Genomic DNA, 19,661 nt, shown 5'->3' on the forward strand with positions numbered 1-19,661 from the left:
CGCACACACACACGAAAAAGAAAAAACAAATGGCACATTCTTTATACATCTAGCACAAACTTCAGTGTTTTCAGCCTTTTGTTTGTATACGTATGTGTTTGCTTTATAAATGATTTAATAATTAATATTCATCTTTTTTTTTCCGTTTCTGAAAAATGAGTCTGTGTGAAAAGCTGTGCCTGTCCACCACAGGAAGGCAGGAAGAGGAAAACGAGGCCAGGCGTGGGAGGAAGCAGGCGGTGAGGCGTCCCAACACCATGCAGGAATGAGACACGGACACTGAAACAAGGCAGACAAGTGAACAACGGCAAGCACTACTCAGGAGAACCCACTCTAATCGCGGTCGCTCTGATCCGACACCGGGCATGTGCTGGAACCTGGGACTGGTGTGTGAATAAATGATCATCTTCAAACCTACAAATACACTCAAGCTCTTAATTGACTTTGTTTCTTTGAGTAAAATCAAATGTATTTCTACATGGCATGCTAAACAACGGTGCTAATCTGTCCATGCACAGAAAAATCCCCACGCACAAGAAAAGTGAATGAGGAGGAACAAAGTTTAAATCATTAGTGCGTTAGCAGGCCGAGAGAATGCTACACAACAAGTCTGTGCTCCGACTGGAGAAGACGGTCACATACCAGAGCTGTTGGAGTTTGGACAAGTCAAGAAAACAGATGTTTGATAATGTCTGATTGCTGTTAACATGCTTTAGTGCTTTGGAGTGAAGCGCTAAACCTACTAAAGTAAACACATTTCACACCTTAGAACTACTGCACCTGGTTTCTGTTCAAACCAGAAAAACATTTGTGGTTTCTGGAGACCCAAAGAACGCACTGGAATAAAAACAACAGAGAAGCGGGAGAGTCCTGACCTGCTGCAACTCAAACCTCGCTCTCAGCATGTATTTATAAAGCCAAGAGTCTTGCTGTGGAAACAGTGCAGCAATATCGATCATTATTATTGTAGATCAGCACATGTTGATCAGAGCGGTGTTCCCACAACGGCCAGGGACGTTTATCCTGATAGAGAAAACACTGGGCTCCCTGCTGACCGCTGAGGGCAAGGAGATGAAGTTACTCTCACACACACTGTGTGTGTCTGTCTCTGACACACACACAGACACACACAGACACACACAGACACACACAGACACACACAGACACACACAGACACACACAGACACACACAGACACACACAGACACACACAGACACACACAGACACACACAGACACACACCTTGATCAGGATCACATTGAAAAACAAACAGAACTTAAAGGAATAAGGATTAGCTTCACAGAGTGCATTCGACTGACTTGCCTCAGAAGTGGGAAGTAGGAACTCGTCAAAATGGAGTTTCTGACCTTTGTGTTTGCGTTACAAAGTAGTCATCTTTTCTAAACCAAATGCACTCTTGCATCAGCTTACTGTGTATTTATCCTTGCCAATGGGTTTAGTCCTTGAAAATCTGAGATTTGTTTTTTTTTCACTCACGAGGAAAGTATTTGGGCATCGCTGCCAAATTTGGTCCACTTTATCAGCCAACTTCATTCTCCTGAGACTTGTGTGCTACAGCTGCTGAAATTAGGAGTCTCGTCACGGCTTCTTGACTTTATCAGCTATAACTTATCTTCAGTCATTCTTAATAGTGCATTAAGGAGTCAGAATGATACGAGGTAAATGTATCATGATGAAGACTTTGAGATCCCTAAGACTAGCCGCTTCGTGAAGGATCTCGGACGTCTACGTTATCTCTCGTCCATCACGGGGGCAGTGTGGTCTACTCTGGAAAGTTTCCCATGCGTATCCCAAACCCTACAATTTTACCAACATTCCTAGGAGGTGGGCAGAAGCTAATCTGTGGCCAAACCATAAATATTTCACAACACCAGCCATTCCCATATTTCATAAACACTACAAGTTGCCAGAACAGGCTTTTGCCAGGCAAAAAAAAATAAAAAACTCTGACTACTATTGCTGTTGGAAAGAAAAGAAGGTGCATGTAGTTAAGGGCTCGGGTGCAGTTACTGACCGACATTTGTAAATAAAAGAGATAACAGGGGTTTGGAAGGACGGTGAGACGTCTGTGTTTGTTAGATGCCAGGTATTAGCGGTCTAAACAGTGTGGGGGACATGGAGATCGCTGACATAGCTCCAACCTGGAGCTCTTAAGAAAGGAGGCCAATCTGATTACCTCAGTGTCAAAAAGACTAACACAGGGATTCCCTCCCATTCCTCTCATCTCCCACTGAGCATTATAGCACTTTTGCACTAGAACTAAAAAAAAAAACAAGGGTTCAAGACCCAGTAACCATCATGCAAGATCTTACTTCAGGTGGCATTTTAACGTAGAGCAAATATTCATTCATCTTCATCAAAAACCCTTTCAATGAGCTGTAATACACCAGCTCTTTGGGTGGAGTCATCCTGCAAGAAACCACACCCACTGCCTGAAAGGTGTTGTATGAACTTCATATGTAACAGGCTGAATGTAATGAATACGTGAATGGAGACACAGAGAATGGAAAGGATGTGTACGGTTTGCGATACAAACAGTTTAATCACACGACGCAGTTCACCAACAGGAAGTGGATCACTGATAAGGGGCTCAGATATCATAAAGGCACTAGTGCTCTTGGGAGCGTATTTAAGCAGTGATCGCTTTGCTCTGCCACCTTCCGTTCAGATTTTGGTTTTGTACAGTTCTTAAGTCGTTTACTATGCCACAGGCAACATTCCAGAGAGGAAAGAGCTTTATTCTTAGCGTGGCCGCGACGCTGCTCGTCTTTCAGGCCAGTATCGGAGCGTAGTTCAAACACTCGCATGCCAGAGCGAGGCAGGGACGGACATCAGGTTAAGAGTGAGACTCGAGGGTTGGGAGTCAGAACAGAGTCAAAATTGCACTAAATGTCAATAAAAATAAATTAATCTGTAACTACGAAAGGAGACAATCATTAATCTCAATCCCCACACAAATACTGTAATAATTGTAATTGTAATAACAATAATCTGTCCCTATTATTAACAGAAAGACAGACAGAAAGACAAAGGGAAAGAAAATGATGAGTCTGGGGCACTTCTTAAAAGTGACCACATGAAACATCAGGGCGGGGGTGGGGGGTGGGGGGTGGGGGGTGTTGAGCTACTGAACAGAAAGCTACAAGTTGCAAATTGATATCTTAGTTGTATAAAATGTAAGTTGATCTGTATGAGGGCGACTGCGAGACGTCAGAAACACAAGTGACCACCACTTTAAACTGATGTCATCTTTAACAGCCTACATACAGTCATGAATGTATCAGGACTTTGACATATTTTTTTGGTGTGATATTTAGTTTTAGTTCATGTGATAAAGCTATTCTTTAGGATATAATACGACAGAACACTCGGGAAAGTATTTTTATAGGGATTTTTATATACTTTCAAAAACAACATTCAGCCATCAATGTACTATGAATTGAAACCAAAATTCAAAACAGTTTATCATGAGTTCTGTATACGTTACCCGCTGTCTGTATTGTGAGTCGTCGCCTCGTTTCCCTTAATCGCTTATAGACATGATGACGGTGAACTCCCCGAAACTCAGCTCCATTAAAGTCGTATAAAACGATAGTTTAGGGTGGAGACGACGTGTGGGGACTAACTAAAGTGTCTGCAAATCTCTTCTTAAGATGAGCAGAGCATCAGTAATAATAATAATAGCTGTGATAAAAGCTAATTACAGTGTTATCGCTACAACGCACATAAAACACAGCAATAAAATACATTCTAATCTTAGGCTTATCCTAAATTTAAAAAATAAATAAATAAATAAAATCAGGAAGCAACTGAATCCAATTAAATCTGCAACAGTAAAGCAAATCGGATATTAGGAAGTGAAAAGATAAAACTATCAGCAGTTAGACAATAAACCAGATGGAAAGGAGCTGATGATAAACTCGCAAATCATGTATTTAGGTCTTTGCTTTAATACAAATCAGATGTGGCACAGTCCACACAATCCTGAGTCTGTTTCACACTGAGTTAGAGACCAGGCATGGACTACACAGCAGTTCTTCTTCCTCTTATTCCTTCATGTTTGAGGTATCAACAGAAGAGATTACAAATGCTAAAAAGTATAAAATAAACAATGTTTGCTATACAGAACAGCCAAATGCATCGTTTAACTGCTTGTTTATTTCAAAGCTTCTCTTCTAGTTACAGAAGCCATGCTGTAGTCTAAACTACTCTGCTGTTCAAGTCCTGACAAGTTCAAGTCGAACACTAATCATAGGTTTATGTTCAAATGTGTTACGGATTATACGCGAAGTGTTTACCCGTGGACTCGGCAGACCCGCATAAAATGTTAAAAGTGTGTGCAGTCGTTACAAAGTGAAGCTTACGGAGTTAACGGGGAGTTTATTTAGCATTTATGAACAGAGTCTGGAGCAGCATCACCACTTTGGATCTGCAGAAGCTAAAATGTGGTTTCACAACTAACTAAAACAAAAAGTATGAAAGTAAACAATGTCGGTATTGACAAATTGCTGTCATAATGGAGAATCCAACTCTTTAAGAGACATACGATTATTGTTCCGAGTAAAGAGAACAGGATTACTTTGTAACGCTGCTGTGAGCTGAACAGCACGATTCATAAGAACCCAGTGTAGCAAACAAAAGCATCCATGCCTCGCCCTGAACAACCGTGTGAACGGTTACAGTTATAGCCCTATTCTTAATACGATTTTGAAAAGGCCCACTAATAAACAAAGAGGCATGTGACCCAGCCATTCATCAAATCATGTGAGAGTCACGATGCTCTGCGTAAACTTGTTCTATGGTTTTTAAACAGCTCCATGATGCTCACTATGCGCTCCTGTGTGCTCTAGACACAGTGCTGTGTGGTCTTTTTTATGTGAAGAAAAAAAGTTTTAGAGAAAAGATCTGTCTGGATCCACACCAACACAAAAAGGAATTCAGCCTGGATGAGTACACTGAACTCCACTGAGCAGATAAAGGCTCATCTAATGAGTCTGCAAAGCAAATGCTGGAGGAAACCGTGATAACTAACTAAAAACAAAACAAAAAAAACTGACAGACTACCAAGTTAATGACCGAAGCCTGCACAAGTATAATAAGTATGTCATTTTTTTTTAAATGATAATGTAAGTGACCGTTATTGTCAAGAGTCTCCAGTTCCTACTAATATACTGCTGCAATTAAGCACAGCAGGACTGATTATTTTCACATCCACTCCCGAGGTCGGATGATCCTCATGAATCTTTTGGCATCGATTGATTCTAAGCCAGCCCTCTTTCCATGTACAGCAAAATCAATCTGTAGTGCCCTGCCCAGCACTGGCAGGAATTTACAATGATTCAGCGAGAGCATTAAAACCAGTTAGAGGTCATGTTGAGACTATATAGTGAGCTGAGGAGCCACACCGTACCGCCACCTGACCCTCAGACGGAGTCGAATCGAACCCCCTAGAAGCTGTGCCTATAAATATAGCCGATCGATTTGATACGTAGCATTTGTTCCACGCTGTCTGTTCTTTTATAACATGTATCCACTCGAGTCTGTTTGAGCATTAGAATATACGCATATCATGGATCTTCCTAAACACGTTAAAGGTGGGGTCTCCGTTGTTTGAGAAATGCTTCAGAAAACAAAGCAAAAACAAAACTAACGTGTAGCCAACGAGCAGAAATGGGCGTGTCTTGTCAATATGGGCGGAGAGTGTGTTCAGAAAGCGGTTTTAGCATTGACACAGAGGATAAAAACAAAGAAAGAAAGCTAAGAAAGGCTTACGATAAGGCAAGAAGTAGGACAGTGTTAATATAGGATCAGCTTTCCAGCACTGGTGAGATCTGAACGTCTCCCGAGTGAAACGGAGATAAACCTTTCACGGTACAACACACAGCACTACAAAAACACATTTGTATTACCATAGTCATAGTATTACTCATTGGGTTCATTTATTGATAAATATATACCCTCGGTCAGCTGCCCCAACAGGTTCCGCCATAATACTTGTCTGGGTTATGTGTGGGGCGGAGCCATCAAAACAGGGGTGGGACCCATTTGGGTTAGGGGCGTGTTTGTTTTGGTGATTTCATATTTCAACTTTGGCTTTCAAACAACAGAGACCCCACCTTTAAGTAAGCAATACAACATAAGTAATTACATAAAAATAATCAACGGCACGCTAGTCTAAAGTGACGTGATGCGAAGCGGTGTGAGTATTTCACCTCAGGTTGGAAACAGTCCTATAATGTCATGTCCTTAAGGTTTGTTTTTTAAATTACACATTTTAATTATTTAAAGAGCAAAAAAATATTTTTTTTTATAGCTACAAAACTATATATAAATATTTATTTATAACTATATTTACACTGGAGACTCTCCTTATAGAATGCTTCATTGTAGCTTACAGAAAACCTTTTATTAGATTATTTAAGTCTTTTATTTTTATTTACTTTATTATTAAATATGCACTTTGTTACTACAGAAACGATAGAATGAGAGCATTAAAGTAAACCTCTGGCTTGTTTTGCCGTAGGAACAGTCAGAGCTATTCTGACCAATCAGAATCAATGAATTTAACAGCACTGCAGTTTGAATCTTAATAAATTAAAAGCTTTTTTTTTATTATTTTGTTTAACTGTTTTAGGAAATCTAAATATTCTAATATAATTCTACTATTCAAGTGATGAAAACTGAGAAAGAAAGGAATAAATTAGTGAAAAACGACACAATCACAGAAGCCGACACAATCTCCATCACTTAAAGGCCCAGTCACTTATAATAAATTATAAATATAAACCAATATTCAGGAAAAACTCACTACTTGGCCACATCTCTATCAGTAACAACACGGTTATGAGTAAGTGGTATGAAAAATGAAACCTTGCACCACAGAAACCTGCACCAGGTAACTGAGTAACACTCAGGGTTTTGTTCATCGCTGTGACTCACTATAGTGAACAAACATCAGAATTATCACAATTATCTACTGAAGAAGCAGAGGGCCGGAAAAGGCTTTGTATAGAAGAACAAAAATAGGATTTTGTGCCCCACAAACACACACACACACACCTATATGTACAGGTGTGGGCGTGTGTGTGTGTGTGTGTGTGTGTGTGGCGCACAAAAAACCTATTTTTGTTCTTGCACATGCACACACACATTCGAATACATGCGCGCACACCCGTACATACACAAACACACATGCGCACACACGTGCATGTACACACACATACGTACACACAAACAAACATGCACACGCACGTGCACTCACATACGTACACACAAATGCACAAGTACATATACACACACACAAACGTATTACACACACGTACTACATACATACACACACATGGCCAGACGAGATATTTACTGTAGCTTGCGATCATGTTTCTTTTATGACGGTGTTGTCTGGATATGAAAAAGCGCTTGAATTAAAGGCTTCACTGTAAGTGCAACTCAAGTGAGGAAGGAGGAGGAAAAAATAAATACTTCTGCTCCACCTTTAAACATTTAAACAAAGCAGTGTTAGTCATCTCAAAGCTGAGTAGTTCTATTCTCCATCACTGCTGAACAGGTCCTTTATGATTACAGACACGCTGGTGGGCCGTGAACAGAACGCAAGCCTAGTAAAGTATTTTGCTGAAGGAACTGAGTACTGTTGCATACTGAGTTAAAAAGTTGGAACTACACAATTGTTTACGATGTCTCTGTATGTTACAGCATTACGGTTTCCCCAAGAGGAACCAAGAGGCTCGAGCCTGTTCCAGCATGACAGTGACCTTGTGTATTAAGCAAGCTCCATAAAAGACATGGTGTGTTAATGTGGAATGGAAAAACTTAAGTGTCCTGCAGAGAGCCCTGACCTCAATTCTAATAAACATGTTTGGGACGAACTGGAACACCAACTGCACCTCAGACATCAGTGTGAGCATCGATCTCATCTCATCTGGATTGATTGTGTGATTGTGACGTGACATACGGCTAAGTACGGTGACCCATACTCAGAATTCGTTCTCTGCATCCAAAGTGCACACACAGATCAGTAAACACACACACCGTGAACACACACCTGGAGCAGTGGGCAGCCATTTATGCTGTGGCGCCCGGGGAGCAGTCGGGGGTGGGTTCAGTGCCTTGCTCAAGGGCACGTCAGTCCGATACTCGAACCCACAACCTTAGGGTTAGGAGTCAGACTCTATAACAATTAGGCCATGACTTCCCCCATCTGAAGTCATTTCGAGGAGTATAAATAAATAAGCTAAATTTCTTTAGCCTAACGGATTAAACGTGCACACCTGATAACTTGCTTTCGGCACGTCTTTGTTAGACCGTCCTGCACCAGGAGCTAATCAATGTGTGCTGTATACTTTGGCAGGGTAGGGTGACTAATCAGTTACCTGCTGTATAAGTGAACAGGTGAGAGCTACCTGTGAAACTGCAGCCTCTGTGTTACACCCCTCCGTATGTCACAGTAATTGAAAAAGAGCATATACTCAATCTTGCTGTGCAAACAATCAAAGCCGGTTCTCTGCACTTGAAAAGCACTCGACAATGCCAGGGAGTTGGTGATTAACCTCAGAGATTAAATATTAGCTTTCTGACAATGCAGGTTAATCACTAGAGGAGTTCCAACACTCAGGCTTCACACTGTATGGCTCAAGGTTTAAAATGCCGCTGTGTCATATTTATTAGCGAGGCGCTTTTCACAAAGACAAATTACCGGTGCCGGGAAAGGCTGGGAGAAAAAAATCAACATGAAAGAGTCAAACATATGAAACATTCCTGATATAAATGAAATACCGGGAAGAAGAAGAAATGGACATGGCCGATCCTTAGAGAAATAAAAGCATTACGGTACAACCATAAACTTTAAAACACCTGACAGAAGAGACATGCAATTCAAGATCACCCTGCTCTTACCTCCAGCACTGGCCCAGCTCCGAGAATGATCTGCTCCACCCCGCTAGCGAACCCCTTCTGACTGAGAGCCGTCAGATGATGTATGAGGAAGTTGGTGCTCTGCGTCTTTCCCGAGCCGCTCTCTCCAGAGATGACGATGCACTGGTTACGCTTTCGTTTCAGCATGGCATGGTAGGCGACATCAGCCACGGCATAGATATGTGGTTCCAGCTTCCCAAGCTGGTGGTTGTCGTACATCTTGACATATTTGGGGTTGTAGACGGGCAGGAACTTGAAGGGGTTGATGGCGACGAGGATGCTGCCCACGTACGTATAGATCTTCTCTTGCCTAAAGCGGGTGCGCAGGTTCTCCAGCAGAGTCTTCTCACTCAGGTCAGGCAGCTTGCAAAGATCGTCATGGTCCTGGACTTGCGGCGGAGGCAGCAGTCCACGCTCTACCATGTGCCGGCGCTCCTCCGTCAACTGCAGCCACATGGCCACGTTGCCGTAATGGATGGAACCATCTACATTCTTCTCGCGCAGCAGGAAGCGGTAATCCTCACTTCCAGAGCGGTTCTCCAGTGCAGCCCGGGGCCACAGCATCATGCGCTGAGCTGGGCAGTCGCTCGGGTTCAGGATCCATTCCTCCCCGCCGAACTCCTTCACCTCGGCCAGTACGTAGCATTTGGTGCGGTCCAGCCGCAGCCGAGCGATCACCTGCTCGATAACCTCAGCAGCCGTTGTTCTCTTGCGGGCCAAGACGGGGCAGTAGATGGTGCCCACTGCAATTGCTCCAGGGTAGACACGCAGCGATAGCTCGGCATCCTCGAAGCCGCGGCGCCGGCCGGCAACATCGCGAATGCTCATGTTGGAGCGGTGCGGCCCATCAGCTCTCAGCGTGTGTATGCTTCAGAAAAGGCCCAGAGAACTCTTCAAGACATCACAACTGGAAAAAATAAAAAACAACAAACAAACAAAGTATGATTAGGAATTTATAATATAACCAAGGCATTAGTTTACTGTGAAACAGCATTAAACAGAAGAGTGAAACAAATTTTAATCATTACACCGATACAGAAACTACTAGCAGATATTATCAATAGTGTCACATAGCCTTACACCACCCTAGGAATGTCCAACATAATACGAGTGGACCTACACAATCTTACGCAACCATGATAATCTTGTTTAAACAGACCTGCCAACCGGTGTTAGTTTCACAAACGATCAATCAAATTTTTTCTTTTATATTTACGTAGTTAATTGACAAATCCATTTAATTAAAGTGAAAGCAATGAAGTCTAATTTGTAGTACATCCAGCTGGACACACAATGAACTTCTAATCACTTCTTGCCTCACCGGCGAATGCTACAACAGATCCAGCTACACGTGTTGTGCTTAGCACATGATGGTCTCAATCGCTTTTGAATGCGTTTGCCTTTTAAATGACATGAAACCATCCACATTGACCATCGGGCCATTTCTGAACGATGGACTGGTCTGTCTCTAAAGGTGGATATTCACCTTCCTGACTATGCCCCTTCATGTTAATCATTCGACCACCTCCTAATTCAGATTTGAATCCTAACAGAATCGATAAAGGTATGACTTATAAACCCTGCAGGCTTTGTAAGATTTTATAATAAACTTGCAAAGACAGATTGTATTAACACACACACACACACACACAATTGGCAGATTCTGGCTTTAAGCACACACAGGCTTATTATCTGCCCTGAGCATTACACAGCAAATCAGTTGTCTGCCAAGATAAGCAGCCACACACACACACACACACACACACACACACACACACACACACACACACACACACACACACACACACACACACACACACACACACACACACACACACACACACAGCCGCACCTCTTAATAAAGCCTGAACCGGGTCTACGGGTTACCTTTTGCTACAGAGTGTAACATTGTACACAATGACAACACATACAAACTCCTCGATCCTTCAGTAACACACAATAATATTCCACAAAGAAGTCGATTTATTTGGTTTACGCACACAAACACAAGGCCAAAATCACAGAAACTAATATTCCGTCTTGTCGTTTTGAAATATGCGCCTGCAAACATGGAGATAAGCTCCTTTTCAAACAACGGCTCAGTAGGGAGAAATAAATTGGCTCCGTAACACAAATGGCGATCTAATAGAGTGCCTCATTCATGCGTCTGGAGTGCAGAGCTCCGTTTATTTACTCTCGTGAGGTCAGCCTGGCCATGTGTGTGTGTGTGTGTGTTGTCTGTCTCTCAACACAAGAACGATGGTGCTGCAGCTGAGGTTGGAGTCAAGCCAAAGGGTTCAGATGTACAAAGCACACATGAGTGTTTGAGCGTGTGTGTTGGGGTGGGTCAGGCAGCTCATGTACACAGCAAATCACACGCTCATATAAACACGGATTTCAAAGCTAGCCCAGAGACACCAGGTGGTCTCTCTCACGCTCTCACTCATTTTCTATCCGAACTTCTCGGGTCACCTGTGCCTATCTCAGGCGTCATCGGGCATCGAGGCAGGATACACCCTGGACGGAGTGCCAACCCATCGCAGGGCACACACACACCCATTCACTCACACACTACGGACAATTTTCCAGAGATGCCAATCCACCTACCATGCATGTCTTTGGACCGGGGGAAGAAACCGGAGTACCCGGAGGAAACCCCCGAGGCACAGGGAGAACATGCAAACTCTACACACACAAGGAAGAGGCGGGAATTGAACCCCGACCCTGGCGGTGTCAGGCGAACGTGCTAACCACTAAGGAAGGTTATAGTTTCTACAACAACAGCTAATTCACTGGGACTTGTTCGGTTGAAGATCTAAACAATCAAATACTGACAATACCGATTGTAAAGAAATGGCTTTGTCTTTTTCTTCGACAAAGAACATCACTGATGTGCTAAAGCTTTCTGATAAGGTTGTTTATGTAACTCTTATAGAACGAGTCTCCGGTGTCAGTTCCTTTATACGAATCTGTACGTTTTTCTACGACTTTTGACGGGTCTCGTTTTTTAAGGAACCTGACAAGCTCTTATTACTTTCAAGAAACAGGGAGGAGAAAAAAAAAAAAGAGGCTTGTGAAGAAACACCTGCTTATAATGTAAGCAATAATAGGAACTCACTTTTCTTGTGAACGAACAAGGCATCAAAATTAAATGCACCTATAAATGGTTAAAAAGCAAAAAAGGGTCAAGTTGTAATTAATATAAAAGTGTAACGGTTTGTAAATCACTGTGGTATAAGAGGAATAGAATACTTAAGGATGTGCTGTTATGGGAAGTGATAACACTTGTAACATTATACACATCCTGTTTAATTCCTTACCCATTATGCTTTGTCTATATATGAAATCTTTCAAGCAATAAAGTCATTAGTGTGGGCAAGAGCAGCACTGAAACCAATCTAAAAATCAATAACAGGATATGATACCAAACAACACTCCGCGATCGGGGGTCATTTAAGGTCTGATACCATGCCACATCCCAGGTCTCTTCTCTCCTGCCACAGCGCACACTAACAAACCCTTACAAATGCTCGAGTATAGCTGCTTCACAGCCATGTTAGTAATAGACTAGCGACTGCACAGTGATACGCCTCTAACCAGACTGTATACTGAGTATTAGCGCTGAACTCCCAGTGGATTTGGACACCTCCGAGTCGAACAGATGGTCTGCATTCTGCTTAAAGCTTAATAGCATAAGATATAAAGTAGAGTGTTCGCAAGGACGAAGAATATAAAAATGTAAAGATCGTAGAACCCAAAAATCCCATTTAAATGAAAAGATCCGATGATGAAACGAACCACAGCCGATTCGGACAGCGTTGTCGAGTCATGTGACGGACGGTTTGAACGGAAGGCTTTAAATAATCGTTTTGTTGTTACTATCTTTAGAGTTCTCTTATCTTTACAACTTAACAAACAGTTCAGGAATTTACCACAGATGATCTAGATCACTGATTTGGCCAATGCTTTAGCAAAGTTCCTTCAGACAGGTAATTAACACCTTACAAATGGAACAAAAGCAAAAGAAAAACTTTCAGAGGCAGACACAAAACACCTTCGAGGGCCAAGCAAGGAAGCACCTTCAGGCACAAACGGTACAATACCGAAACCAATTTCTCCATCCACCACTGCAAATAATGAATCATTTTGGTCTTGTCGCTGGTATTAGGGTTTATATCGGCACATGATTAACAGACCCATGTTACTCACATTAAAAACTTGAGCTAAGGAACACCGCTTGAACAATGGTTTGGGATTTGAAATGTCTCCTGAATGAAAAGCCCGAAGAGGCAAAAAAGAGGAAATAATTTTGCTCAACACACTACAGTTAAATATCATCCGATATAAAAAATCAGCACATGCCTTCTAGACATGTGAATTTATCTCCATCGCCATATTACAGAAGTACTGTTATCTGGCAATAGGACAAAAACCCCATTAGCAGCGCACCCCTTTAAGAAGAGAGATGTGGGTAGGTGATGTCATGTCAGTGGTGTCTCTTGAGATGCTGATAAAACACTGAACAACTGCATTGAGCTGATATTCAAACTCCCAACATCCTCCCACTGGATTGCTGATACTGACTCATTCACTCCACAACGAGAGACAGAGGGGCATTCACACACTACAGCTACGTCTCCTCAGCACCGACAGGGGTGTCAAATTGTGAGTCGATCTCAAACAGGGTCATTGTTGAGCTATCTGACTGCCGTTCATCCTCATACTCTTTGAGCAGCTCTGTCTAATCATACACACAACACACTGTTGGAAAACTGGAGTTCGTTCTTTATCCTTTAACTGTATGCTGGTCAGAAAAGGAGTGTGAGGTCACGTATATACAGTGAACATATCGAGCTTAACAAAGATTCAGTAAGTGCTGGTGATGTAAACGTGATAGGAAAAGATACAGAATGTCGCTGTGGACGAGGAGACCGTCAGGCATTCCCCTGTTGCGTCAGTCAGCTTTATGATCGAGTCTTTAAATCAATGATCCTTTTGACACTTCGGCAAAAAAGATTTTAGTATTGTGTCTGTGGTGAACTCAGAATTTGTGTTTACCCATTAGTTCACTCGACTACACACGGTTGCAGAAAAAAAAAAACGAGGATGAGGTTCCCTTCGAAGTCTGGTTCCTCTCAAGGTTTCTTCCTCATATCATCTCAGGCTGTTTTACCTCATCACCATCACCTCAGGCTTGTCATTAGGAATAGATGTTGTGGAATATGTATATATTCTAACTTGATCTTTAAAAAAAAAGTGGTTAAAATCTTAGCAGGCAAAAGAGATTTCGTTTTTATTTAGATTTCGTAACTTTATGCGTTTAGTCTGACTGAAAAGTGCATCGGGGTGAAAAATAGCAATGCTAAAAAGGCTAAAATGGCACATGGAGGATTAACGGAACATTTGGCAGGTGGTCCTAATGTATTGGCTCTTTGGTGTATGCTGACTGAATTTCTGGTACATCCTTAAATAATAGTATTTTAGACTGGGCTCTTTTGAAGTCTCTAATTCTAAGATGTTCGGTGCAATCAAAAAATGACACGAGCAGCTCTAGCTTTTTGAGAGACGCGGGGGCTCAGCCTGGCTCTGAGATAAAGCAGGCCCATGGGAGCAGATAATTACACAGATAATGAGCGGTCTGGCAGCTGGGCCTCTGATTGATTTCAGAGTTTCAGGGGTACATGAGTGCTGGGAGAACATACCAGCTCAGGCTCCAACATGCCCCCACCGTGAAGGGTCATCTAATTACAGCGTAGACCAGACCTACCAGTCAGTCATGAAAGAGTTAAACCAGTCAGAAGGCATTACAATGTGTATTTTGGTCTGTAGTACTGGTTACTGGTCTGATTAGGCAGTGGTCAACGTTGTGTGCTGGGATCGAATAGAGCTTTGGTAGTGTGAAGCACGGTGTTGGTTAATCTTGGTCCTGACATCTATTAGATTTCAATATAGACACTGTTCTGATACATTTGGGACTTCAGAAAGCACTTTAAGGAACAGGTTTTGGAGGAACAGAGGGTTTTGGAGCATTGTTGGAATGGAGTTGTGGAAGCCAGCAGGTGCTCCTCTTTAAAAGCACTCATTATAGGCAACGTACCAATTTACCCACTGTAACTTTTCCTTAATTAAATGTAGAAAAGTTACCGACCGCTAAAAAACACCCTTAACTCACAATTTCTACATGGAAACTTAGGACTGGCTCCTCAACCCTGAGATCACCAATGATGTCGAATCAAACAGTAAACAAACAGCACTTCTTTGAATGATCAATATTGTGTATACAAGTACCAGCTTCGGATCAATAAACAGACATATTTGCTTGTTAAATCTCTAACACTGACAATACGGTTTGCCATTTTGAGGAGAAAAATATAAAATGACTCAGTTAGGCGGTCAGATTGCTGCTAACAGAAGATGAAAAATAAATCTATTATTCTTTAAACGAGGTATGTCCAGCATTATCACTTTCAGTTCAGCACGGTGACAGTGATCCAAATAAAGTGTTAGCAGTGTTTAGAGACTGAAGATCCCCCTACTGGTCTGAAAGTCTACAAAACGTGAACAATTTTTCAGATAGCATGTCTTCGGCCAATCAGCACTGACTGAGAATGTTAAATTAAGTGCTCTGATTGGCTGTCTGATCATGAAAACGTGGTGGCGATTTCCTTCTTATTTGCACCAAATAATCAAAGCAGGGAACATGGCTAGCAAAATCCCAAGACATGGCTAGCGGTGTCCAAATCTTCATATTTGTGCACTAGGTAAAAGATCACTAAAGGGCTGATTCTGGTAGATAGTATACAAATTTGAAATACAGACAGAAAGCATAAGCTACGACATTAAGGTTTTTTTTTTCATGTTTTGTTTATAGTAAAGAGTTTGTGGTACGGGCAGCTATTTCTTTCCACGAACACGAAATATGCTCAAGAGCAACTTTTTCACTGAAGACACAACGTAACTCAAAAGCTTTCAAGGAGGAGATTGATACAGTGGATCTCATCTTCTCAGATGATGTCTGTACAAGCGACGGCGATGATTCTAGCAGCACAATTCCTCTGAAAACATGCATGTTATTTGTCCACTGTGCAAGTCACCACACAGCCTGTTTATGCTTTATGTCTAATCTGAGAACTGTATCTGTATCTGATAACCCGTGCCTGGATAGCTGAAATGTCAAGAGAATGATAGTATGACAATGTGTGAATGAAAACAAAACCATATAAAACATCTCTCTTCTTTCAAACTCCGATCCAAACCCAAACAGAATTAAGAGAGAAAATTTATTAACTGATAATTAACGTATTATGAACTAGCCGAATCATTTTTATTGCTTACTCGTTTTGTAAAAGGTTTAAACGTTGCTGCTGTGTTAACAACAACAACAATAACAATCAGTTTATATTTAGCAGTTTCATAGTCTTGCACATTGTTGCTGCAGGCTGGTCTTAAAAGCATCTTGATCTCTCACACACACAAAAAAAACAAACAAAAAAAAACTTTTAACCTTTGCACCTTCATCATAACAATTCAGCAATTCATTTTTTAATAAGTTTCAGTTCATTTTCTTACGTCGTGTCTGTTAAACCAGAAACGGGCCACGCACGTCTAATGAATGTTGTCTAGTCTGTCATGCAGGAAGCTCGGAAGCTTATTAGTGGCAGCTTAAATGAGTGTACATAACATTGTTTGACATCGTAATTCATCCTTGAGTCATCAGGGCTCAGTTGTGACATGATATTAAACAGTGACTGAGGTTTAGACATTTAGCCACCATCTCTAGGATCTGTGCTAACTTGCATACAGTTGCGAAAAAAGTAGCAGGTTTGTTTTCATTCTAAAGCGCGAGTTGAGTAAGACTTAAACATTCAGACAAACCAGAAAGGCTCGATGATGTCAGCCGTGCTGAGGGCAGAACAGAAGTGTACAGAAACAACTACGATGATGCAGGATGACAGTAATTTTGTTGAACTTGAAACACTGATTCGGTGATTAGTCCTGAACAAAAGGAAAAGAAGGGCGCAAGAAAAACTATATTTGAAAAACTATAAATAAGATATAGCCTATACTTATAATGGATGGATCATGAGCTGTTCGCAGAAATAAATGTACAAAGTCAGTGTGGATTATCTTCCATGAACACCACATGTCGAAGAATTGTATTTATCTCGCACCGAAGCAACGTGCTAGTTATTTCGATTTGTATTTACTCATGAAGGACTTTTTATCCATATACATGCTACATGTAACATGAAACAGTTCATGTACAAGTTCCTGTTATCACTTACACTACAGCAGTTTCCTCTCAAAGCCTCTTTTCTTCTCTACTGAAATTTAAAAAAAATAAAAAATGTAAACAATAACGCTCGTAAAGACCCTTCCAAAGCTGGGAAAATTAATGACCATTACTAAGCCCTGAATCTGGAGACTCCTTCCATAACCTTCATTATACAGAGTTTATACCATAAAACTAATAAGAGTATAACCAAATAAACTTAATTACATATGAATTCTATAGAGAAATACTTTCCTATGATGTAAAAAGCCTAGCTTTTTTTTAATGCTTTTTATTTTCGGCAACAACTCATAACTCAGACTTATGGCGGCTAAACACTTGAGCAAAAATGGAAAAGTCTTACTCTTGTGACCTGCTAGGTTACGTTTTACTAATTCGGGAAAAATCAAATCACTCAGAAGGCACCAGTGCCGTCGTGGCGAGCTGTGATTACTCGGAGACACTCAGAATGCTTGGAAAACAGAACATCTGCCCAGCAGACCATTAAAACAAACGAATCCGATGAGCTGACCGACGTGGAGTGTGTGGACGCATGCTGGTGATTACAGATGGGATAGGATTTCGGAAAGCCTTGAGGGTGAGGGGCTGTTAATTAAGAACTTGTTTCTGTGCTGAAAATTAAAAACAAAAAAATAAATCTCATTTCCTTGAGACTCGCATTCTCGGTGCGTTACACATTCTTCTTCTTTATCTCTGCAAACTTAATCCTTGATCTAAAAAGCAAACAATGGAAATCATTTAGCTGTTTGTCACACAATAATGTAAGAATAAGTACCGAGTCTTTCCTCACAGTTTACACATCACATCACAGACATGACCGTTTATGTCTACACGATGGTGCTCTTCCTGAAGAGGAAACATCACCTCACGTTTCAGCTTCATTGTAGACATTTACCAGATGCCCTTAACCAGAGCGACTTACATTTTTATCTCATTTTTATACAACTGAGCAATTGAGGGTTAAGGGCCTTGCTCAGGGGCCCAGCAGTGGCAGCTTGGTGGACGTAGGAATCAAACTCACAACCTTCCGATTGGTAGCCCAACACCTTAACCACTAGGCTACCACATCCCGTTAAATCGTAGACTATCACTACTTCTCATTAATGAGAGTAGGTTAGCTTCTCAACATTAAACTAGGACTTTAATGCTAAATGGCTTTAACATTCAATACTATAAAATTCTCATGGCTAGCAACCTGTACATTAATAACATAGAAAACACACAAACAATCTAAAAATCATACGCAATCTTCCTGACATCACCCAAAGCACAAGTATAATCGGTCTAAACCTGGTTTCTTTCTGACCTGTAGCAAGAGACACACTTCCACCAAAGGAAACTCATCAGGAAATCTTCACAAAGTCCAAAAAATAAAAAAAATAATCAAATCCCTTATTCCCCTCTCAGAAGTGGGAGGTTGGAACTATGTAGTTATCAATGTCTCTGCATTTCTACTACAAAGCAGATGTTTAAAAAAAAAAAGAAGAAGAAGAAAGAAACAAAAACATGGACACATTTTGTCTGCAACAAGCTAGCCAACTAAGTGATGCTAAGCGATGCATATTTCAATCTGTAAAATGGCCGTGATGTTCTGGCTGATACACACAGCAGATTCGATGTCAATTGCTGAACTCCAAGTTAACTCAAACGGTACAACTCTGGTGTGAGGCGGTGTTTTCTTCTACTAGTCTTTTTTTTTTTAATTCCACCTTAGAAAGCAAGTTCTCCTCTACAAACTAGAAGACTTGAGCAAATGTGAACTTTCGCAGAAAACTACTTTTCTGTAACCTCCAGCTCAGCCAAGTGAGTTTTCCAGTAGTAATGACGTACATGTTATTTTTAATCCGTTCAAAAGGGCCTACGGTGGTAAGTGATTTTAACTGCTGCCTATTTCTGTGACAGGTCACTTTACTCAGACCCCCGCAGTCTTCCTGGGGTTCATTATGATGGCGAGACAAAGTAACCCGTCGACTAGGGTTTCGTTCATTTATAAGTAATACTTAATGCCGCTTGATTCAAACTGTGTAAATGAGTTTGTTGGAACTCATCGATATCCATAAGTAATACAAAAAAAAAACGTACAAACTACTTAGTATTAACATATTTATTAGTATTAAACACAGTCATCATGGAACATTTTATTTACCTCAGTTTATATTTCCCTGTTTTAAATAGTGGCCTTGAGAACCACACACGTGAACGTTCATACACTTGCCTTGTGCTTTAACGATTTTAAACTACATTAGCTATCTCGTGAGTATGTAAAGTTTCCACATTCCACTGTTTCGAAATTTGTTATAGTCCAGAACCTGATAATCAAGAATGCCATGCTGAGTAAGAGCTGTTCGTTTCAATGGCATAAAAGTGTGTGTGTGTGTGTGTGTGTGTGTGTGTGTGTCTACTCCATCTTTTTACTGTTA

The 19,661-nt window shown here is 41.2% G+C and overlaps 1 protein-coding gene across 9 annotated transcripts in view; it reads right to left on the reverse strand.

The window, feature by feature from the left end:
* Positions 1-19,661, reverse strand: part of myo9aa (myosin IXAa) — a 105,723-nt gene that overhangs the window by 71,790 nt on the left and 14,272 nt on the right. For all 9 annotated transcript variants that reach the window (XM_047810374.1, XM_047810381.1, XM_047810373.1 and 6 more), the window contains one exon: positions 8,931-9,855. In XM_047810374.1, coding sequence (XP_047666330.1) covers positions 8,931-9,776 — 846 coding nt within the window. In that variant the 5' untranslated portion in view covers positions 9,777-9,855. The remainder of the gene's footprint in view (positions 1-8,930; positions 9,856-19,661) is intronic.

This window comes from Tachysurus fulvidraco, chromosome 2, assembly GCF_022655615.1.
Source record: "Tachysurus fulvidraco isolate hzauxx_2018 chromosome 2, HZAU_PFXX_2.0, whole genome shotgun sequence".
Taxonomy (NCBI): Eukaryota; Metazoa; Chordata; class Actinopteri; order Siluriformes; family Bagridae; genus Tachysurus; species Tachysurus fulvidraco.